Genomic DNA, 22,757 nt, shown 5'->3' with positions numbered 1-22,757 from the left:
AAAAAAAGGAGAGAAACCAATGGGGATGAGGGAATTGTATTCTTTTTTTGTACACTAAATATTGCGTAGAGTTGAGCGTTGATCATTAGTTAATTAATTTAATTGTTGAGCCTCTGTTGATCCCATCGTGCGCACAACGCCCGCACAATGGCACCGCACACCTCGCAACCACCCCTTGCCAAGTCATGTCAATTGAGTGCGATTGCATATACATATATATATATACATATATGTGTGAATAGGTGTTTATGTATTTGCTTGAGCTGACAATTTAAATTGCTTGAGCCACAAACAGAAAGCAGAGCACATTTCTGAAAGGGGCAAGCAGAGCCGAGGTGGATAGATGGAATGTGGTTGAAATGAGTCAAAATGCCATCACTTGTGAATTAAAGTCAGTCCGCATTGTTCTTGTTGTTCTTGTTATTCTTGTTGTTATTGTGTGTTTTTATTAGCATTGATTATGTGCTTAATCTGCGCGCCTGTTTGTTTTCCCCCTCGCGAAATAAATCAAAAAGAAGCTGAGCGCAATTTTTATTGCCTACTTTTAGGCGCTGCCATGAAATTTAACTGCTGAGGGCGATGGTTTAAAAGTGGCGCAAACTTTGATTGATCTTCTCGTAGATCCAATCGATATAGTGACAGACGCGCACATAAACGCCAGGACGATTCCGATAGCCGCAATGCTGTCCCCAGGATATAATGCCATATAGGGTCTCACCATCTGCAAGCGAAGCGAAACATTTAGCTCAATAAAATAAAAGTTACGCTTTATTTTTATGACTTACCCTCATCGGAGCAGACAAGTGGGCCACCTGAATCACCCTCACAGGCATCAACGCTCTCATCCATGGAGCCCGCGCAGAACATGCCTGAAAAATGCCACAAAAAGTGGTACACTCAATCAATCATTGAATTATACAGCACTTACCCTTCGTCATGGCATCTCCGTACACATTCATCTGCTTGCACGTGTCCTCCGGCAAAATTGGCAGCTGTGCAGCTCTTAACTCCTGGGATGGAGCTGCAATTGTAAAGAGTTTATAGATTTAAAGTATATATATTTACGGAATATTAGTTTACTTACTGGACATGCCTGATTTGATGGAGCCCCAGCCGGAGATGGTACAAGTACGATTCTCAAGGAGCGGTGCATCGAGGTCCGGCAAACAAATCGGCTGCACATAGTCGTTGAATTTCAGTGGTGTCTTTAGCACCACAACGGCAATGTCATTGTTCATGTGTGTGGGCTGTCGGAACTGTTCGTGTGTATACCACCTCTCGATGAACGAGTCCACCTCGGAATGTTCCGCGATGTCGGCATAGTGATCTCCGACGCGCACAAAGAATCCACCCTTCAGTTGACCGTAGAGACAGTGGGCGGCAGTCAGGAGATGCCGCTTCGAGATGACCACAGCGCCACACCAATGACTCGAGATGCTTGCGCGTCCCCTCTTACGGATTGTTGCCTGCCACGGATGACGGCCACGACGCGCCACATTGCCCTTGATGACACGCTGCTCCGGATGCGCAAACTCATCAAACAGGTCGTCCTTGAAGATGCCACAGCGTCGTGGCGTGTGCAACGCCTTACTCGATCTCTCCCATAGTCCAATGTCGGAGAGACTAACACCTTTTCCACCTTTTCCAGCTGCAGTTTGATTCTTGCTCACCACCTCCAACCTGGTGCGTTGTCGCGACGTACGTGGTGGGGGTCCTGCCGTACAGCGTAGTCCCAAATCCTCAGTGTGATTACAGTTGTGCTCACCCCAGTTCCAGTGGCGGCACTGGTCAATGCTCGTCTCGTTGCCCACGCACATGACCTGATCCAGCCAGATGGGTCCGTTGCCCGGTCCAAAGATGTTCTTCTCGATTTTCTGAATAGACAAGAAAATCCTTAATATCGATCGAGAGAAACACACTTTTATAGAGGCACCACTTACTGCTGGTCCATAGTAGCCCAGCGCATTGCAGGCCACCTGCGCCGACTTGAGATTGAAATCATCATCGCAAACGCTGCCCCAGACGTCATGATACTTGACCTCCAATCGTCCCTCGTTGGAGCTGCGACCACCCTCCAGGCGGTACTCAATGGGTGCCTGCAAGCGAAGAGATTAGTCAGAAACCTTATGCCTTAACCTGGGTAACTACGCACCTTGCAAACGGCATTACTCTCGTCCGACTTATCCGCACAATCCTCGGTGTTGTCGCAGACAAAAGCGGGCGGAATGCATTCCTTGGAGGTCTTACAGAGCCAGAAGTTGTTGGGGCACTTCAATACGGGCACTTTGCAAACGACACCGACAACCTCATCGACGCCACAGTTGTGGACACCCCAGCCCTTGAAGTCGCAATCCTTTAAATGCGTCTCATTGCCCCGACACTCGATCTCATCCATGACATAGTTGAAGTTACGCTCCGGTGGCTCATAGTAGGAGTTGCCACGCACCTCAGAGGCGCCCATTTTGTGCCCCAGCTCCCGGCAAACAACATCCGCGTCAGGCAATCCGAACTTGTCATCGCAAACATAGCCCCACTTACCATTGACTGGAAAAGTAGACGGGGATTAGGGTGTCATTTCTAGTTTTGTGTATTTCCAACTCACCCTTAACCTCAACGCGTCCCATGTGTGGACTTTCGCCACCCGTCAGACGCACCTGGTAGCCCAGATGATCGCACTGGCTTTCATCCTTGCGATTGCCACAGTTGTTGACACCATCGCAGACTTCCAAGTGTTTCACACACTTGCCACCGCCGCAGTCGAATTCACAGGTGACATCGAAGCCGCTGCGAAAATCTACTTTAGGTGTGTGTGGAGTGGTTGCTTCTGCATTTGGATTGGGCAGATAATCGGGATCAAACTCCTCAAACTCTTGTTGGGGCTGCTCATCAAAAAATGGCTGCGGTTGCACCTCTTTTGGTTGGTCAAATGGATTGGGCAACTCGGGATGTAGTTTGTGGTAGTGTGGGCTGTGTTGGTGGCGATGATGTGGATGATGGTGGTTGTGGTGTTGTTGTGGCTTATCGAATGGATCGGGCAGATTTGGATGACGCTGGTGGAACTCACGATTGTGAACCCGCGTGTGCCAATTGTTCGTTGATTGGATTGGTGTTTGATTCGTATTTGAATTGGTTGTGGTGTCTATGTCCACTCGACGAGTACCACGTTGGAAGTCAGTCGTGTCGTGGCCGGAGGCGTACGTCGTTGGATTTAGGGTCTGCTCAGTGCGCGCCGTCTCAACCGCACCTGGAACAACAGACTCATTGTCAGTATCGTCCAGGCTCTCCTGTTCGCCAGCCATAATCAGTTCGGCGTCATCGTCCAGTGTCTGTCGGCCACGATTCGGGCTTCTACTCGTCGTGGTCGTCGTCGTCGGGGTGGTGGTGCGTGTCGGGTGTTTAGATGAAGTGGGTGGTTTGCTTATAGCTGTGGCAATGGCCGATTCAGCACGTTGGGCTAGAGACTCCTCGGCATTGCCGCTATGATTGAAATAGGGACGCAACATCAGACGCAGTGCCTCGCCAAGCGCCACCTTTGATGGTTGCGTGGCAGCGGCTTGTGTTGGATTGTAAAACTTATGGTCGAAGGGCGGTGGCCTTAAGTTGCTTGGTTCTGTAGTGGTGGTGGTCACCGAATCATCATCATCATTGTCAGCTTCGACGTAATCCTCTGGCGCATTGAATGGATCGTGTGCAGGTGCCGGTGGCACCTTCTGCCAGGTAGCATTATACGAGTGCGCAACTCCCGAATAGGATGGACTATAGTGTGGGTTATTGGGTGTATGAGGAGGCGTGGCATTGAATACGGGCGGGTAAATGGGATACGTGCGCAAATTAGTCGAGCTGGTGGAGGGAACTGGTGTAGTCTGGGATGGTGCTGAGGGTGGTGGGGGCGGCTGCAAGCCACCGTACAAATTAGACTCATTTGTCACAGGCTTGGGATCACGATACGTGGGTCTGTGATTAGCAGGCACGGGGGAAACGGGAGTGTAAGATGGATGAGGCTGAGCATGAGGTTGCTGGCTGTCCGTGTCGGGATTATAGTCAAGGTCTAAAGGTCGCTGTCCTGTAGGGAGGGCATGAGGATTCTGTTTTGGCCGAATAGGAGATAAGGGAGAATTAGGTGGTAGCGGCGGCGGTTGCAATCCACCATAAAGATTTGATTCATCAGACCGAGAATGTGGTTGAGCATGAAAACTTGGCTGCTGATCACCACTTGCAGCCGGTCGTGGCTCCTGATCATCATAATCGGGCTGATAATCAATGTCTAAAGGTCGCTGACCTGTCGGAGTAGCAGCATGAGGATTATGTTTTGGATGAACGGGAATAAAAGGTGAATTAGGTGGTGGCGGCGGTGGTTTCAATCCACCATAAAGATTTGACTCATCAGACGGAGAATGCGGTTGAGCATGAAAAGTGGGTCTGTGGTTAGCAGGCACCTTCGGAAGAGATGTCTGAAAATGATCCCGAGGCTGCAGTTGCGATGCGCTAGGCTGCTGATCGTGAGCCGAACGGGGCTGCTGATCATCCTCATCGGGCTGATAGTCAAGGTCTAGAGGTCGCTGTCCAGTCGAGGATTGAGGATTGAAGGGTCTGCGTGAAGCCTGACGCGGCTGCTGATCATCTTCATCGGGTTGATAGTCAAGGTCTAGAGGTCGCTGTCCAGTCGAGGATTGAGGATTGAAGGGTCTGCGTGAAGCCTGACGCGGCTGCTGATCATCTTCATCGGGCTGATAGTCAAGTTCTAGAGGTCGCTGTCCATTCGAGGAATGGGAATTGAAGGGTCTGCGTGATGTTTGCCAGTTGTTTGTCTGGGCGCGACCAAAGTCAGAGCGTGATGAGGCGCCAGTTTCCTTTACGGGCTGGGCATAGTAAATGTTACTAGTCGGAGTGGTCGCCATGGGAGCCAGCGCTGCCTTATAGATTGTATTTGTGGCAGAGTGTTGAGGATAATTACGATTTGGCTGGAGTGAGCCCTCCACATAGAGCACGCTCTGAGTGGGCGCCTGGTGACTGTAGGCGCTTCCTTGACCAGACCAGCCACTGGCCTGGGAGTGCTGTGTGCTCGCCCCATCATGACCAAAGCCAATGCCTGCTGGACGCGGCATATTCATGCTGGTCCAGCGATCGCCAGTTCGAACGACGGTCGTTTTAATGCCGCCGGATCCGCTGCCGTATTGATCAGAGCTGCCATATTGAGTGTGTGAGCCGTAGGCTTTTGGAGTACGTCCATCTGCAAGTATTGAAGAGCATTTTAGTAAAGTAAATAAAGTGTGTGTTGGAGTGCTCAGAGTGTTAGTAACCGTGACGCAGATCTATCCAACCGTAGGAGTCCTCTGCGTTGTAATCGCATCGATCGTATGTGGGCACCTGGTTGCCTGGCATACAAACACGTCGGGAGACACTGAAAATCTGATCGCTATCGCAGTTGCGGATCTGTGCCGGAGCTTGTGGTGCAGTGCAAGCGATATACTTGCTGGGCAACGTGGGATGTTGATAGTTGCCAATCAGACCGGGGGGACACAGAATGCTAACAGTGACTCCTTGACGCTGGAGCTGCTGCCACCACTCGAAGAATGTGTGCAGCTCACTGCTCAAGTGGATGCGATCGTTGCGCTGCACTTGTTCCGGCAACTGACAGCTGTGCAGCGAAAGGCTAAAGTGTTGTCCATTTGGGCAACTCTGGAGCCGAGTGACGCCCGCCTCACAGCTCAAGTACTTTGTGCAATCGAAGGGATACGCATGATAGCCCACAGCATCCCGAGGACAACTCACAACTGCAATGCAAAAGGGGTTCAAGTCAGAGATTTCGTTGAACGTTGAACCTCAAATTGCCTACTCACAGTCCACCTGCTGTAGGCCAGCCTCCTGTACATAGCCCATCATGGACACACGATCCGTCGCAGAGACAAGCTGTTCCGAAAGACAATAGCCTCGACTGATGCTAAAGTATTCAGTGGGCAGGCACTGCCTGATCGAGGTGTATCCCTGCACGCAATACAAATAGCTCCGGGCATCAAAGGGATGTGCGAACATGCCATAGACATTCTCAGGGCAAGTCAAATGATAGGAAGCACCAATCACAGTGCTAGTGAACTGTACAGCAGTCTGGACTGCGCTCCTACTCCTTCCTGTACAATCGACTTGGTCGGCGTGTTCACATATGCCCTTTGCGCTGTTGAAGGCTGAACCGGGTCTACATTCCTGCATAAGGATCTGTCTATTGGCGCAATTCAGGTACTTGGTGCAATCGTAGGGATGAGGATGAAGTCTACTAGCACCAGGCGGGCAAGTTATCTCTACTTTCAGGGAATGCTCAGTGGGATATAGCTGACGACCATTAGCATTATCACTACCCTGGTAGAACTCATGCTGCATTTCCGTTGGATACTCCACGCGATCGTAGGCGGCCACCAATTGATCCCTGTTCACGCAAAGTCGTTGGGAGATGCTAAAAACCTTACCCCGTTCACAACTCTCGATGTAGGTCTGCTGATTGCGACAGTTTAAATACTTGGTGCAATCAAAGGGATGAAGATAGTAACCCTGAGCATTGGGAGGACACTTAACTGTGGTAAGATCCTGCACAAGATTAGCTAAGGGTTCGAAGGTCAATCAGAATCAATTACGACAGTTATTTTATAGATCCGCTTACTGGAAGGCTGGCTATTTATATAGGAATAGTCCAAGTAGTCATGAGACGAGAGCTGTTGTCGATTGGAACACTTGTGCAAGGAGATACTGTAAACATATCCAGCTGGGCAGGACTCCACTTGCAGCACACCATTTTCGCAGATGACATAGTGACTGGCAAGGAATGGATGGGCGTATTTGCCCTGTCCACCCTGTGGACAGGATGGCAATAAAGATTGCAATTCATGACTATGCGAATTGCCGGAGCTGCCAGTGAAACTGAGCTCGACGATAAACTTGACGCGTTCTTCTCTCGATACTTGATGCGTCGGACGGCAAGTGCGTTGAGTAAAACTATAAGCCATATTCTCTCCACAGCTAATAATGGACATAACTCCTCCAGCACAGCGGACATATTTGGCAGCATCATAAGGATAGAAATGATGGCCATCGGTACCAGAGGGGCAACGGGAGAACATCATAGCTGAAGGGGGAGAAACTCTAAAACTATGAAGAACCAAAAATGGCAAACCACTTACAATACTCGTGGCTGATCTCTGAAACAGCATAATTCACATAGTCAGTGGACACCAATTGAGACTTTGGCTGGCAGTAATTTTTGGATAAACAAAAGACGTGGCCAGGAATACAGCTTTGAACGGCTACTTTTCCTGCCTTGCAGTTAAAGAACTTGGTTTGATCAAATGGATGAGCAAACAAACCCTCGACTCCTTCTGGGCAGAGGAGAGTACTCAGCTGGGCGGCAGCTAAGAGTATTCGTTAGAGTTACACAATAAGTAAGCAAAGAACTAACTGAAAGCGCATGAAGAGCAAGAGATGATATATAATAATCCCAAAATGAGAAGCAAATGGACAAGGCAAAGCTGGAATTTAAAATGTAAGTTAACTTACAGGAGGTAGGGGTTTGGATAGTGAAGTCTCCAGTAGAAACACATGTCAAACTATGGGCATCGAATATCTCTCCTGGATTACACTGCTCCACACGTGTCTCTACGCCGATTCCACACTTGAGATACTTATGAGGGTCGTTGGGAATGGGAAATAGCCCACGTGCACCGTGTGGGCAACTTGCCCCGCTGACGGATCCACTTATGTGACCCGATGATCCACCATAAGAGCTAGAGCCCCATCCGCTTGAGCTCGATGAGCCTGCCTCACCAATTGGATACTGCGAGGGAGTATGCCAATGATGATCTCTTGTCACCTGATTGCCCTGGTAGAACTCGTTTGCCGTTTCTGTTAAATACTCGACGCGATCGTAGGTGGCAGCTAACTGATCCGTTGGCACGCAAAGTCGTTGGGAGATGCTAAAAACCTTACCCCGTTCACAACTCTCGATGTAGGTCTGCTGATTGCGACAGTTTAAATACTTGGTGCAATCAAAGGGATGAAGATAGTAACCCTGAGCATTGGGAGGACACTTAACAGTGGTAAGATCCTGCACAAGATTAGCTAAGGGTTCGAAGGTCAATCAGAATCAATTACGACAGTTATTTTATAGATCTGCTTACTGGAGAGGTGATTATTTATGTAAGAATAGTCCAAGTAGTCATGAGACGATAGCTGTTGTCGATTGGAACACTTGTGCAAGGAGATACTGTAAACATATCCAGTTGGACAGGACTCCACTTGCAGCACACCATTTTGGCAGATGACATAGTGACTGGCAAGGAATGGGTGAACATATTTGCCCTGTAGACTATGTGGACAGGACGCCAATGAAGATTGGAAGGCCTGACTACCCGTATTGCCGGAGCTGCCATGGAAACTGAGCTCGACGATAAACTTGACGCGTTCTTCTCTAGATATTTGGTGCGTCGGACGGCATGTGCGTTGAGTAAAACTATAAGCCATATTCTCTCCACAGCTAATAATGGACATAACTCCTCCAGAACAGTGGACATATTTGGCAGCATCGTAGGGATAGAGATGAAGGCCATCAGTGCCAGCAGGACAACTAGTGAGCATCATAGCTAGAGGGAGAACACATCGTCATAAGTGGTATGAGGGGTCGAAGAGGGGAAGAGTTCACTTACAATACTCGTGGTTGATCTCTGAGACAAAATAAGCGACATAGTCAATTGACACCAATTGAGACTTGGGCTGGCAGTAATTTCTGGATAAACTAAAGACCTGACTGGGAGGACAGCTCTGAACGGCAACTTGGCCTGCCTTGCAGTCGAAGAACTTGGTTTGATCAAATGGATGAGCAAACAAACCCTCGACTCCTTCTGGGCAAAGGAGATTACTCAGCTTGGAGGCAGCTAAGAATATGCATTAGGGTTACAGAACAAGTAAACATGAACTGAAAGCGCATGAAGAGCAAAAGATGAGGTCAGAAACCCAAGCGAGAAGCAAATGGAACAAGCAAATCAAGGCTGGAATATGAAATGGAAATTAACTTACAGGAAGAAATGGTTGGGCCTGGAGAGTACGCAGGGCGAACACATGACAAACTGTGGGCATCGAAAATCTGTCCTGGATTACATTGCTCCACAATTGGCTGAACTCCGATTCCACACTTGAGATAGCTCTGAGGATCGCTGGGAATAGGGAATAGTCCACGAGCACCTGCTGGGCAGCCTGCCCCGTTGAAGGCTCCACTTATGTGACCCGATGATCCACCGTATCCCGATCCGCTTGGACTCGGTGATCCTCTCCCGCCCTGATAGAACTCGTGCGGGGTTTCTGATAAATACTCCACGCGATCGTAGGTGGCAGCTAACTGATCCGTTGCCACGCAAAGTCGTTGGGAGATGCTAAAAACCTTACCCCGTTCACAACTCTCGATGTAGGTCTGCTGATTGCGACAGTTTAAATACTTAGTGCAATCAAAGGGATGAAGATAGTAACCCTGACCATCTGCGGGACACTTAACACTGGCAATGTCTTGCAAGAAATTCGCTACAGAAGCGAGGAAATAAATAAGCATCACTGAAGACAAGAACATTTAACGAAGAGCTTACTGGAGAGGTGATTATTTATGTAAGAATAGTCCAAATATTCATGCGACGAGAGCTGTTGGCGTGCCGAACACCTACGTTTAGATATACTGTAAACATATCCAGCTGGACAGGATTCCACTCTCAGCACACCATTTTGGCAGATGATATAATGACTCGCATGAAATGGGTGAGCGTATTTGCCCTGTAAACTATGTGGACATAACGTCAATGAAGATTGGAAGGCCTGACTACCCGTATTGCCGGAGCTGCCATGGAAACTGAGCTCGACGATAAACTTGACGCGTTCTTCTCTAGATATTTGGTGCGTCGGACGGCATGTGCGTTGAGTAAAACTATAAGCCATATTCTCTCCACAGCTGATAATGGACATAACTCCTCCAGAACAGTGGACATATTTGGCAGCATCGTAGGGATAGAGATGAAGGCCATCAGTGCCAGCAGGACAACTAGTGAGCATCATAGCTAGAGGGAGAACACATCGTCATAAGTGGTATGAGGGGTCGAAGAGGGGAAGAGTTCACTTACAATACTCGTGGTTGATCTCTGAGACAAAATAAGCGACATAGTCAATTGACACCAATTGAGACTTGGGCTGGCAGTAATTTCTGGATAAACTAAAGACCTGACTGGGAGGACAGCTCTGAACGGCAACTTGGCCTGCCTTGCAGTCGAAGAACTTGGTTTGATCAAATGGATGAGCAAACAAACCCTCGACTCCTTCTGGGCAGAGGAGATTACTCAGCTTGGCGGCGGCTAAGAATATGCATTAGGATTACAGAACAAGTAAACATGAACTGAAAGCGCATGAAGAGCAAAAGATGAGGTCAGAAACCCAAGCGAGAAGCAAATGGAACAAGCAAATCAAGGCTGGAATATGAAATGGAAATTAACTTACAGGAAGGAGGGGTTGGGCCTGGAGAGTACGCAGGGCGAACACATGACAAACTGTGGGCATCGAAAATCTGTCCAGGATTACATTGCTCCACAATTGGCTGAACTCCGATTCCACACTTGAGATAGCTCTGAGGATCGCTGGGAATAGGGAATAGTCCACGAGCACCTGCTGGGCATCCTGCCCCGTTGAAGGAGCCGTGTCCCAATCCACCATGTCCGCTAAAGCCCGATCCGCTTGAGCTTGCTGAACCTCCGTGGGATGTAGCAGTGTTGCCAGTGAAGGAGTGCCTCTCGCAATCCACATTGTCCTTAAAATCACAGGACAGCAAAGATACACTGAAAGCTGTTCCAGGTCCACAGTCCATAACAAAAGTTTGTCCGTTGGCACAATTTAGGTATTTTGTGCAGTCGTGGGGGTGCGGATGAAGACCACTAACACCTGAGGGGCATACTACCTCTCTATTTGCATTCTGTGTAGTATGCAACTGATGACCCTCAGCGACCTGATTGCCCTGGTAGAACTCGTTCGGCGTTTCTGTTAAATACTCCACGCGATCGTTGTTGCCAGCCAATTGATCCGTTGCCACGCAAAGTCTTTGCGAAATGCTGAAAACTTTTCCCTTGTCACAGCTCTCAATTGAAGTCTGCTGATCGCGACAGTTCAAATACTTCGTACAGTCGAAGGGATGTAGATAGTATCCCTGAGCACTGGCCGGACACGTAACAGTGGTCAGATCTTGCATCGTTGTCGCTATGGAAGCGAGCAAATAAATGAGGATAACTGAAGACAAGTTGACTTAGCGATTATCTTACTGGGGAGCTGGATATTTATATAAGAGTAGTCCAAATACTCATGAGACGAGAGCTGTTGACGTGCCACGCACCTTCGAGTGGAGAGACTGAAAAAAGTTCCGCCTGGACAGGACTCCACCTGCAACAGTCCATTTTGACAGAGCACATAGCGACTGGCAACGAAGGGATATGCGTAGTTGCCATGTAGACTAAGTGGGCAGGATGTCAATGAAGATTGGAATGCCTGACTATCCGTATAACTGTAATGGGACCTGCTAATGGAACTCAGCTCATAAAAGAACCAGACTCGTTCTTCTCTAGTCAAATGATAAGTCAAACGACAAGCGCGCTTGATAAAACTATAAGCCATATTCTCTCCACAGCTAATGATAGACAGCACTCCTCCAGCGCATCGGACATACTTGGCAGCATCATAGGGATAGAGATGAAGGCCATCAGTGCCCGGGGGACAGCTAGTGAGCATCATAGCTGAAGGGAGAACACATCGTCACTAAGATTATGAGGAGCCTCAGAGGAGAAGACTTCACTTACAATAGTCGTGGCTTATCCCAGACACAATATAAGACACATAGTCAGTGTAGACAGATTGTGCCTTAAATTGGCAACCACTCTTTGATATACTAAAGATCTGATTGGGAGGACAGCTCTGGACGGCTACATTGCCGGCCTTACAGTTGAGGAATTTGGTCTGATCGAAGGGATGAGTAAACAAACCCTCGACTCCTTCTGGACAGTGTAGACCACTCAGGCTGGCAGCAGCTAAGATGATTCATTCGGGTTACAAACTAAGCAAGCAAAGAAACCACTGAAAGCGCATGAAGAGCAAATGATGAGATCAATTAACACCAAAATGAGAAGCAAATGGAACAAGCAAAGCAAATCGAAGGCGGATTACAGTTCAACTTACAGGAGACATGGGTTTGGGCAGAGGAGGAGCCAACGAAAATGCAGGTCAATTTGTGGATATCGAATATCTCACCCGGATCACATTGCTCCAAGCGTGGCTTCACGCCAATCCCACATACGATATACTTAATGGGATCATTGGCATACGGAAAATTACCGCGTGCGCCCGCTGGGCAATGAAGGCCATCCGTAGAGCCTTGCGATCCTTCTGGGTGTGTGTTAGTTAAGGATATTTCGTGTATATAAATGATTGCTACTTACCGTGAGCTGCTCCGCCTGCGCTAAAGCGACCATCGCCGCAATCCACTTTGTCCTTGTAGTCACAAGTCATGAGGGATGGACTGAAGGCGGTGCCGGGTCCACAACTCTGCACAAAAGTCCGACCGTTGGCGCAATTAAGGAACTTGGTGCAATCGTAGGGATGCACCTCTAAACCACTCTTGCCAGGCGAGCACTTGGGCTCCCCACTCCGCTGCTGCAGACGGGCAGAGCGACTGACTGGACCCTCACAGGACACCTTGGACTGTTGGTCACAGGTGCGCTTCTCGGAATTGAAAGCTGTGCCCGATTCACAGGTTTGGATAGCAGGTCGTCCCTCGGCGCAGTTAATAAACCGATGGCAGTCATAAGGATACGGCATTAGTCCTCGAAATTGTGCCGGGCAGCCCGAATCCCGTTCGTAGATCGGCTGCTCTTCAGCATACGTAGAATGCGCTGCTGATAACCCGGACTGTCCATCATGGTGACCGCCAGGCTGATAAGCAGCCCCCTATCAAAGTCGCAATTACGAAAATTGTGTAAATTATAGATTGACCAGATCAATAGAGCACACTTCCTGTTTATCAGGAATTGTGTGTCAGTCTAAGTAAATTGATATCAATTGAAATACTCACGACCAGCACAAAAAGGAGTGCCAGTCCAAGGCATAAAACCCTATATATCATTGACTCTATATACACTTTCTATGTATATATATATATATTATTATTATTAATAATTTTCACTCAAAACTGATAGCGTTTGCACGAAAGTAATTCGATGGGGAAACGCGCGCGGATTCTAATTCAAGCTGTTCTTTCACTGAGCTTCAGGCCTCGACTGAGGCAGCTTCTCGAATCTCAATTGGGCTGTTGTCGCAGTAGCGACAGATAGTCGCTTGGATCATGTTGCAGCGTAGCGCCAATTGAATGTCGCCTTATCGCTCGTGGCAATCTCCAAGACCTTTTCTCTCTCTTTCTCGCTGGTCGCTTATCATTTTGTTTTAGTCCCACTTATTGACACTAAATTTGTAGTGTGGGGTTTTCCACATACATTTTATTCATATGTAAGATGAGTCTTCATGATGATTTACAATAGGAGCAGTCGTGTGGATTTGTGTACTAAATATATATTTACAAACATGACAGTTAAACATTCTAATTAACAAATATTGGACTAGCTGCATATGCAGTGGCTTGTGTAATTAGAACTTTTGTGGTATTACATTCATTCAAAACTTTTAAACTTTAAGCCAGGTGAATTAAATATTTACATTTTACTTTTAAGAATAATTTGACCATAGTTTGTAGTAATTTTTAAAAATAGAAATAAGGAAATTTAAAATAAATTACACACAAATGTAACTTATAATTGTGAAACTGTAAAACTGAATCATTTTCATTTCCAAGCACTCACTGTGCTCATATAAAAGTGTCACTTGCTATCCGACTTATCCGCAGAAGATTCATCCAATAATTTCGAACGCTTTTGTATCTTAAGCCAAAGCTGATCATAAGGCGCCTCCAGTTCCGTTTTGGTTTTAGGTATACCCACTGCACGACGCATTTCCGGCGAGAGCAATAGCAGATTTTGCGCCAGGCCAAAGCTGCTGGAGGCCACCCAATATACGCACAGCGCCGAGGGCACTGTGCAGGCAATAGGCACCATCACCACACTCAATCCTCGAAAGACATTATTGAAAATGTTCTGAAGACGCGTTGGAGGACGCGTGCGTGTCATAGCCTGCACCTCGATGATGGCCAGATTGATGAGACCCAGTGTCACAGGCAGAATATAGGAACTATCCACTACACTAAGATTTGGTATCCAACCAAAGCCTCCTATTGTCAGCTCGGTGGCAATGATTTGTGCTTTGAGTGTCGTTGGATCCGGCAGCATATAGACCAGATTGCGCAAGGCAACCGACTGGAATATCCACAAAGGTATTTGACCCCATAGCACAATGAGAGTCTTCATAGGATGACAGTTATCACGCACAATCAGATTTTGCCACTGTTTCTTGATCTGCAAGGGAATATATGATAAAATTGGGTTTTTACTAAAGAGAAGTTGATACTAACTGAACGGCTGTAAACAATTTGTGTTTGCTTGTCGCTCCATTTGAACTTGTGCTTGGCCATGGCCGCCTCTCTTTTCAGTTCCTCCACTATGGCCGGCATTTCCAGTGCTATCTGCTCAATGCGTGCCGTAATCTTGTGCTGGTAAATGGTCAATGGCAGGGTGACAACGCTGCGAAACAGGAACGTTGACAACACTATCGCTGCCCACCAGGGCAGCCCACTATAGTCGTGTATTTGCGTTAGTGCGTCCTGCATGTAGGCCACAGGAGTGCTATTCGAGAGCGTCTGCCAGAAGCCAATCATGCCGCTGGCATTGGCCAGCTGAGTGGTTGCTGCTGCTGCCGCAGCTTCTGTTGAGGCCTGGCGTCGCTCATGCCCGCTAAAATTTGCTGGCGCTGCTCGCAAATATCCTAACCGACAAACTGTAAACAGCTGTTGCCGCCTGACGGCGACCAGGAGCAGTGACATTATTTAAAAACATCAAGCAGACGATTACCACACTGCGATCAGTGTGACCGCAAACGCATTACGTATGAAATACCGAAAAAAAATACCAGCAGAATGTTAGTTAACACTCGCTGCGCCTGTAAGCGAGTAGCAGTTGTTAACAGTGCTGTATCTTAATTGGTCGATGTTGCGTCGCACTGTTCGGTCGCACAAAAAAAAGTCAAATTCACAAGTTCAATAAAGTAAAGAAACGGATTTATTTGGGATTTAAATAGTTATAGTTATGAATATACCCCAATGGCATACAATACCAGCGGTGGCACTAAATCAAATATACGACTATCTCGAATCGCGAGATCGCAGCGCAGCAGCCAATTGTTGTTGGGCATGGAGGCAACCTTTTTTTCAAAGACGGTGAGTCCACAAGAATTCCCCATGTACACATACATATTTATATGCACACACATGCATATATGTGTTTGTGTATATAAGGCACGTATATAAATTTGTATGCAATTGATGTGTTTGGGGCGATTTTCGCTTTTGCGTCTCAAACAAACAAAAGTGATGCTGCTGCTACTGCTGCCATGGGTGACGCACAGCTGTTCCTCATCTGGCCAAGCAGCGGGTTGAGCTAAAAGAGGGGCGAGTTTTCTGTTTTCTTTTTTTGGCAGGCCTTGAAAGACACAACAAAGCATTTATTAATACGTGTAATAATAAACAAAGCACAGCCACTCACACACACACACACACACAGAAACACAAAACGAAAATGTTGCTATACCAACACAAACATAATCGCTTAGACACACACAGATGGCCAAACACACAGCTGATGTTAATGTCGCTGTTACAGCGAGCGAGAAAAGTTATCGCACTGATTTTAACAAGTGCAAAATTTATGTGCTGCAAATTGAAAATAATTCTCAGTGCTATGGTATAAAACTACTGTGATTGTGATTAATTTGTTTTAATTTTATAATATTGCGAACTGCAAACATTCTGCCTGTGCCTGCAAACTTTTCTAGCCCACTGTAGATTACGTTGAGCGCGTTGAAACAGTTTTTTCTTTTGTTTGTTAATAGCTCTGTGTCTCTCTGACCATTTTGTTTACTTTCGCCACGGCAACAGCTACTTTAGGAACTTTCGCTTTCACATTGACGTGGCACAGGATGCGAAACTGTCGTTCTTCCATCGTACCATGGCCAATCTGGCCAAGGAGCTGGTCATCGTCTTCGATTTTCACAATGCCTTTCACATTCAAAAGATGCGACGGCTACTGTACAAGTAAGTGCTCAAAATTTGCATATTATATATGTAATATATTTCTAATCTGTTTACCATTCCTTAGAGTGGCACGCTGTGATAACATTCGATCCTTGCGTTTCCAAACCAACAACGTGGGTCTTGTCGCCGCTGGAAATATGCACAGCGAACATCTAATCGCCATAGAACAGTAGGATAAATATGAATTAATATTTGATCCCTTATTAAACGAGAGATTTCAATTTTCAACAACAGATGCTTTGTGGAACCGCTGAAGATGATTTTAAATCGCAAGAGCCAAGCGTGTCAGGTATTGGATCTGGGTGCCATCGAAGCGCTTACCTACTATGGCCAGGACTTTCTCAAGGCAATGGGCAAACCGCAGGAGCTGTTGCAGCTAACGCTGGCCAGCATTAAATACGATCCTAGTCACTATCCTATCCTCGGGCTGGACACAACGCTGCTCCAGAAATGCGCAGCATTGCAGGTGCTCTCCCTGGACTATGATACGCTCAACGATGAGCTGTTGCACACCATACAGGTGCTGCCGTTGCGCAAACTGCTCATTGTAGTCCACGGTCTGGACCGGGAAGAGCATGCCGGTGTCTCTGAGGCAGCCTGGGCCAACTTTGCAACGCATTTCACGGGCATCAAACTGGTGTTGACGCTCGTCTATGCCTATGAGGCCGTTGAATTGCTCCAGTTGCGCATCCTGCGTCGCCATATGCCCATCACGCACATACGCATGCTGTTCTGTGAGTTCATGAACCATGAGGCCATCGACTGGATGTCCGTGCACAATAGCGACACGTTGCGCAGCATCTACTACATTGATTCGGTGAGCAAGCATTCCAATCGCATGGACTATATGCGGCATACGCGTCGCCAGGATCCCTTTGTCATGTTGTCCTGGCGCTGTAAGCAGCTCGAAGAGTTCGTTGTCCATGGCTACAACATGGATCCGCATTTACTTCTGGGCATTGCACGGCTACGCGGTCGACAGCTGCGTCGTTTCGAAGTCTCCCAAATCGATTGGCATCTCAACAGCGTTCCGAAATCCCTCTTCAATGAGGTGAGTATTTTGAGAGATTTATCTGTTTGTTGCATAAGTCATCCTCGACTACCTCGTTGCTTGCAGGAAATGTGCACGCTGTTGGGTCAGCACTGGTCGCTGATTGAGCCCGAGCAGCTGCCGAGCGAAGGTTATGGTCCTGTGGACTACGATGTGCGTGATAAGTTCGTTTATGAGTTGCTGCGCCAGGATTTGAGCCATTAAAAAAAAGCACACAAAAAGCAGCCAAAACAAAAGAAAAGCAACAACAGAACAGAACACACAAAAACATTAACAAACATAACAACAAAACAACATGACACGTGATCAAATCGAGCGCATAGAAATTTGTAGCGTTTAGTAAACATTTACGTAGGCAACTAAAAAACCACAAAAAACAAAACAAAAATCAAAAAGCAAAGAAAATCCCTAAAGCGAAAAGCGATCAATTGACTTTTCTGTTAAGCTATAAAAACATTTTGATATATATGGTTACAAACGAAAAACAAAAACAAAACAAGAAACTCTTATATAATTGGCAAGCCTTTATACAACTTACAATTTCTTTCGTATGTTTAAACTAAGTAAACTAAAATTTTTTACATTTTGTTCGGCCACACAGCAAAGAATGTAAGAGCAACCACAAGAAGAAAAACAAAAAGACTTGAGCACTTCAAATGCAAAAAGATAAATATGAAAACGAGCAGTTTATTGTCAAAGAACAAGTAGAACAACAATCAGCGACAACAAAATATGTAAGTGAGGAAGCGGAAGTTAAAACATCATTATATAGGAAACAACAACTGTGATTTAAAACAAAATGCAAGCAAGCGAAAGTGAAGCCAGTTACAGCAGCAGCAGCAGCAGCGACAACAACAACAACCAATTGTTAAGCAAATTGTCTAGTTAGCTAAGTAAAAATATTAAAAAAAAAAACAAAAACAAAAAACATGTATAAAGAAAAGTGTTGAAAATGTTTGTAAACCAAAAAACAAAAAAAAATGACCAATGTCTTAAAAATTGTTAGCTCAATCGATTGGCAGAGAGACAAACAGAAACAAACAAAAATTGTTAACTTTTGTAGTAATGTGAGAATATGTAATGTGAAGATTGGCGCTCAATTGTGATAATACAACAAACACACAACAAATGTAACAACAACAGCAAACAAACAAATAACAACAAGCGCCGCCATTTGTGTAGTTTTCAAAGTGATATTAGCAGCTTATGTAAAGCAACTAAAAACAAAAACAAAAGCATATTGTAAACAACACACGTCTGTCTCTCTCCATATATATATATATATATTTCTATATATATATGAATATGTAAATGTAATTTGTGACAGTCCAGTAAAATCGGGCGTGTGTTGTGATCTTGATAAACATTAAACAATGAGACATGCGTTAGCCCAGAATTTAAATCCAAATCAATCCGATTCAATCAATCAATCGAACAACCACTTGAGTATTTTGTAGCAACAGCAGGCATTCATTTATACAATATATCATCTATACTATAGTTTACTTATGTTTGTGCACAAACAACAAAACAAAACAAAAAACCAAAAGCAGCAGTGCAGTTAGGATACTAAACGGACAACAGGATAACGTTGCCCCTCGAGCACAAGCACAGCAAAACCAAGAAGCTAAGCAAAAAAAAATATTAAAAATGAAAAAAATGGTACCTGAAGATCAATTTTGAGCATTTAGCGAACAACTCACAAAAGAACTTTGCTCAAATTATGCTATCTAACTTAAAAAAAAAAAAAAACAAAAAAAACAAATCTATTAAAAACAAAAAACTAAAGACTGAAACAAGAATGTTGCAAAGCTCAATGCTGTAACCCGAGGGGCAGTTGTCCTTACAACAACAACAAAAAACAGCAAATGCGATCTCAAAGACAACTCTATACACTATCCAAGCATGTGTGTTATAAATATATATCTTAACTAAACTAAACTAAAAAAAAAACTTAAAACTATTCATGTATTTTTGTTATAAACTTCAATAGCGAATATTAATTTGTAAAAAAAAAAAAAAAAGAGTGCAAATCATGTGTAATAAGAAGCAATCGTCAATGTATGTATGTACATAGTTTATGTGTATGTGTTAAAGTTAAACAACAAACAACAACAATGTAATTTAATTAAGCCTAGTACATACCAACAACAACAACAACAGCAACAACAAATGTGATAAACGTGTCATGCTGCTTCCAACAACAACAGACAGAAAGAAAGAGAGGAGAAGAGAAGAGAAAGAGCCAAAGTGGAAAACACATGATGAGAATAACAGCAATGAGACCCTAAAAAGAGTTCTTTTTTTATATATATATGTATATGTATGCTATACTTAGGCAATCGAGAAAATTGTATCTCCAATTTGTTCAGACTCGTCGATAAGCAATTGGTTTATTGTTTAACAATCCACATCAAGTATTACAATATAATTCACAAACAAAGTTTCAACAAACTGCAAAAACACTTCCAACGCTGCGTCTGAGTAACGTTCTTTTTGTATAGAAAAACGAAATCAAAACAAAAACAAAACAAAAAATATACTATATATGTATATATTTTATATGCCATTTATTGTATTTAAATTTTTCGAAAAGAAAACAACAACAACAAACCACAAGTAAAACAACTTTTGTAAATCATTCCACACACACGCAACACACACACACACATATGCAAAATAAGCTAACGTATGTATTAAAACAACAACAACAAGATGGAAGAGGAAGAGGAAGGCATGTTAGAATAGAGTTAAAAACAACAACAATAATAATAACAACAACAACAATGAAAACAGCCGTGCATTAAGAACAAGAACAAGAACAAATATATATGTATTATGTATATGCAAGTTATGCTTAAAGATAACATAAGAGCAGAGAGTGTATAGAAGAAAGCTGTGATAACAAACAAAAATCCAACAAAAAAGGCAAACAACACACACACACACACAACAACAAGAACAACAACAACAAAAGAGGAGAGGGGAAGAAGAATTTAAAAGTAGACAAAAGCCAATGCGAAACATATGCGACCAACCAAAGGTTAACAACAAAAAACAAAAACAAAAAACCAACTTTTGCAAACAAAATCGAAAGTAAAAACGTTTAAGAACAAGTGTAGAAAGCGGATCACAAGCAGAAGATAGCGAAGAAGAAGAAGCAGAACTTCGAACGGGATCTATGAATATATATATATGAATAATGCGTAGTAGTTAGCTTAGCAGAAGAACTTAGGAAGACAAACAAAGTTTAAGAGAGGCACAAGCAACAACAACAAGCAACAACAAAAAGAAATGAAGTGTTTAAGCAACAACAACAACAACCAGAATGAAATGTGCACATTATAAACAAACAAACAAACTAAAAAACAAAAGCGAAACAAACAATTTATCAATGCTGATGGGCATGGCAATTATTTCAATTTCCACAACTAAAAAGAATTTGCTTTTTATATTTGCTAGCTTTTATCAGTTGTGCAACAATTTGTCCGCTTCAATTTAAAGCCAAAACAGAAATGAAAACAACAACAGCAATTTTGTGGCATATGCAATATCATAAGTTTAAGCAAAGCAAGTTACAACAAATTCAATATATACCACATAAAAAACAAAACAAAATTTGACAGTAGCAATGGAAATGTATTAAATTTAAAAAACAACAAAACAAAAAACAATAAAAATCAATAAAAAAAAATGTTTAAAAATTAATGCAGCATTTATTAATTCATTGAATACAAAAACACTTCAAAAAGTGCCACAGAATCAGTCGAAATGCTTAACTTAAGCTGCTTTAAGAGGCATATTTATTGTTATGCTTAATCTGATCGTAGATGATGATGAGAAGGTCACCTTCCGCTGACTACAACATTTGCAGTCAGACACACAAAAGATAAGTTCCTTTATTGTGGCAACACATTGTGTGGCAACACATGACGCCGCATAATCAAGAAACCCTTTGCAAACCAATTGAAAGAGCTGCTTACGAGCAGCACGCTATAAAAACCGATTAAGGATAAATACAGTATTCCCCATGGTGCACGCACACACACACACACACACAAGCACACACCCACCTGCATATGTAAATATGTAATGAAAACAGTAAACAAAGTAGATAATAGCTGGAATAGCCCGCTTGGGATTGGCAAAAAGTTACGAGCAGGCCAACATAATAAATATGAGACTTAACTGCACATCTGCCCGCCCGCCCACTCAACCCACCCACCCACACACACTTGAATGCTGAGACGCACATTTCGATACATGTATTTGATTGTGGCATACTTCAGGGCGCCAGCAGCAGCAACAGCAGCTGTTACACAATCAAAACATCAACAAAAGTCGCACCCAGCAGAGATAAATACTTCCGCTTATTGCTTTGCCATGCGCAGACGCAGGATAATCGGAAAGCTTTTGCCTTTCAGCTGAAAAGTCCTTGAACTTTTGACCTTGTTTTGGCTGGCTCGCTCGGGAGCTGTGCTTATATAAGCCAGTTATGCAACATGCCACTGAGCACTAAAAATGCATTGCAGCTGCGTTCCAATGCTTGTGCAACTGTAAACGCTTAGCGAACGATAAGACGATAAGGCATTAGGCTAGTGGGCCCAGATAACGGTGAAATTGCGGGGCGAAACTTATCTAGAAATTGCTGACATTCGTTTGGCCCAAACAAAGAAACGGACGGACGAACAGACGAGTTGATGGCCGCATTCACGGAACTGAAACGTGATATAATAGCAACAGTACAACAGTAGTCACTCGCATAAGAGAACGGCGTGGAAAAGTCAGCCCCAGGAATTTTTAAATAAATCTATTTTAATTACAAAAATAAGGTATGAATTTGAAATAGTATAATTTCTATGTAACAATGAAAGCAGCTATCAAGTCAACACTGTACCATTTTTCGCCGTGGCAGTTCTAAGAATTCAGAGTACGTGCAAATAGCGTACAGTTTGAGTGCCACTGACATATAGCATATAGCATGCACGCAATGCTACTCAAACTGCAAGCGTAAAGCTCTCGAATATTTTTAGGTTTTTGTTTATTGATTCGACCGTCTTTAGTCGTCTTTTGGCTGCATTTAGCAGACTAGTCATGATTGATATGTGTATTGTATATATATATTCATATTTAAGGCATAACGTAAGCGTCGCATGAGTAATAATCTGTGATATCACAGCAGAAAAAGAGTATTTTTAAAGGGTATATGAAAAACGCAGGCAAAAAGCTTCACTGCAGCAGCAGCAGCAGCTAGGAGAGAGAGAGAGGGAGAGAGAGAGCGTCGGCGTCGGCGCTGACCAATGTTTGGCTCTCTCTATCTCTCTCTCTCTCTCTGTCGCTCTCTCTCTCTCTGCCAGTTTGTATAGGGGCTTTCGGTGCTTGAGTAGTCGATTTTAGCACAGT

At 44.6% G+C, this 22,757-nt stretch overlaps 3 protein-coding genes across 5 annotated transcripts; 1 reads left to right on the top strand and 2 right to left on the bottom strand.

Moving 5' to 3' along the window:
• Nucleotides 1–411: 411 nt before the first annotated feature.
• LOC6557200 lies at nt 412–13,307 on the bottom strand. 2 transcript variants are annotated; one of them, XM_032739264.2, is made up of 23 exons: nt 13,124–13,307; nt 12,492–12,999; nt 12,232–12,438; nt 11,856–12,083; nt 11,325–11,792; nt 10,513–11,262; nt 10,143–10,370; nt 9,618–10,079; nt 9,058–9,555; nt 8,688–8,915; nt 8,163–8,624; nt 7,543–8,103; nt 7,170–7,397; nt 6,653–7,114; nt 5,841–6,593; nt 5,301–5,774; nt 2,603–5,230; nt 2,153–2,544; nt 1,941–2,096; nt 1,085–1,874; nt 929–1,021; nt 786–869; nt 412–721 (listed from the first exon to the last, which is right to left on the bottom strand). In XM_032739264.2, exons 1-23 carry the CDS (start codon nt 13,172–13,174, stop codon nt 585–587), a joined length of 10,848 nt encoding a protein of 3,615 aa, XP_032595155.1. In that variant the 5' UTR covers nt 13,175–13,307; the 3' UTR covers nt 412–584. The 2 variants fall into 2 exon arrangements, with proteins under 2 accessions (XP_032595155.1, XP_032595151.1); XM_032739260.2 differs by lacking the exons at nt 5,301–5,774; nt 5,841–6,593; nt 6,653–7,114; ... (9 more) ...; nt 11,856–12,083; nt 12,232–12,438 and having other exon boundaries at nt 13,124–13,285.
• Nucleotides 13,308–13,515: 208 nt separating this feature from the next.
• On the bottom strand, nt 13,516–15,077 carry LOC6557197 (cytochrome c oxidase assembly protein COX18, mitochondrial). Its single transcript, XM_001983413.2, has 2 exons — nt 14,570–15,077; nt 13,516–14,513 (listed from the first exon to the last, which is right to left on the bottom strand). The coding sequence occupies exons 1-2, from the start codon at nt 15,035–15,037 to the stop codon at nt 13,923–13,925; spliced, it is 1,059 nt and encodes a 352-aa protein (XP_001983449.1). The 5' UTR covers nt 15,038–15,077; the 3' UTR covers nt 13,516–13,922.
• Nucleotides 15,078–15,175: 98 nt separating this feature from the next.
• LOC6557209 lies at nt 15,176–18,274 on the top strand. Of its 2 annotated transcripts, XM_032738460.2 has the most exons (6): nt 15,247–15,430; nt 16,148–16,303; nt 16,368–16,472; nt 16,538–17,354; nt 17,421–17,507; nt 17,956–18,274. In XM_032738460.2, the coding sequence occupies exons 1-6, from the start codon at nt 15,300–15,302 to the stop codon at nt 17,965–17,967; spliced, it is 1,308 nt and encodes a 435-aa protein (XP_032594351.1). In that variant the 5' UTR covers nt 15,247–15,299; the 3' UTR covers nt 17,968–18,274. The 2 variants fall into 2 exon arrangements, with proteins under 2 accessions (XP_001983450.1, XP_032594351.1); XM_001983414.2 differs by having other exon boundaries at nt 15,176–15,430; nt 17,421–18,274.
• Nucleotides 18,275–22,757: the final 4,483 nt, after the last annotated feature.

Source organism: Drosophila grimshawi, unplaced genomic scaffold (assembly GCF_018153295.1).
Source record: "Drosophila grimshawi isolate 15287-2541.00 unplaced genomic scaffold, ASM1815329v1 contig_44, whole genome shotgun sequence".
Taxonomy (NCBI): Eukaryota; Metazoa; Arthropoda; class Insecta; order Diptera; family Drosophilidae; genus Drosophila; species Drosophila grimshawi.
The sequence above is the reverse complement of the archived record's forward strand: the minus strand, read 5'-3'. Positions and strand labels throughout refer to the sequence as shown.

What these genes read in the sequence shown, in the direction of transcription:
- LOC6557209 (XM_001983414.2), top strand. Translation starts at nt 15,300, where the DNA reads ATGAATATACCCCAATGGCATACAATACCAGCGGTGGCACTAAATCAA. An exon ending in CAACCTTTTTTTCAAAGACG is followed by an intron (nt 15,431 to 16,147) that starts GTGAGTCCACAA and finishes CCACGGCAACAG; the next exon opens with CTACTTTAGGAACTTTCGCT. An exon ending in CGAAATCCCTCTTCAATGAG is followed by an intron (nt 17,355 to 17,420) that starts GTGAGTATTTTG and finishes CGTTGCTTGCAG; the next exon opens with GAAATGTGCACGCTGTTGGG.
- LOC6557197 (XM_001983413.2), bottom strand. Translation starts at nt 15,037, where the DNA reads ATGTCACTGCTCCTGGTCGCCGTCAGGCGGCAACAGCTGTTTACAGTT. An exon ending in AAATTGTTTACAGCCGTTCA is followed by an intron (nt 14,514 to 14,569) that starts GTTAGTATCAAC and finishes ATTCCCTTGCAG; the next exon opens with ATCAAGAAACAGTGGCAAAA.
- LOC6557200 (XM_032739264.2), bottom strand. Translation starts at nt 13,174, where the DNA reads ATGATATATAGGGTTTTATGCCTTGGACTGGCACTCCTTTTTGTGCTG. An exon ending in TGGGATAAGCCACGACTATT is followed by an intron (nt 11,793 to 11,855) that starts GTAAGTGAAGTC and finishes TTCTCCCTTCAG; the next exon opens with CTATGATGCTCACTAGCTGT. An exon ending in CATCAAATCAGGCATGTCCA is followed by an intron (nt 1,022 to 1,084) that starts GTAAGTAAACTA and finishes TTACAATTGCAG; the next exon opens with CTCCATCCCAGGAGTTAAGA.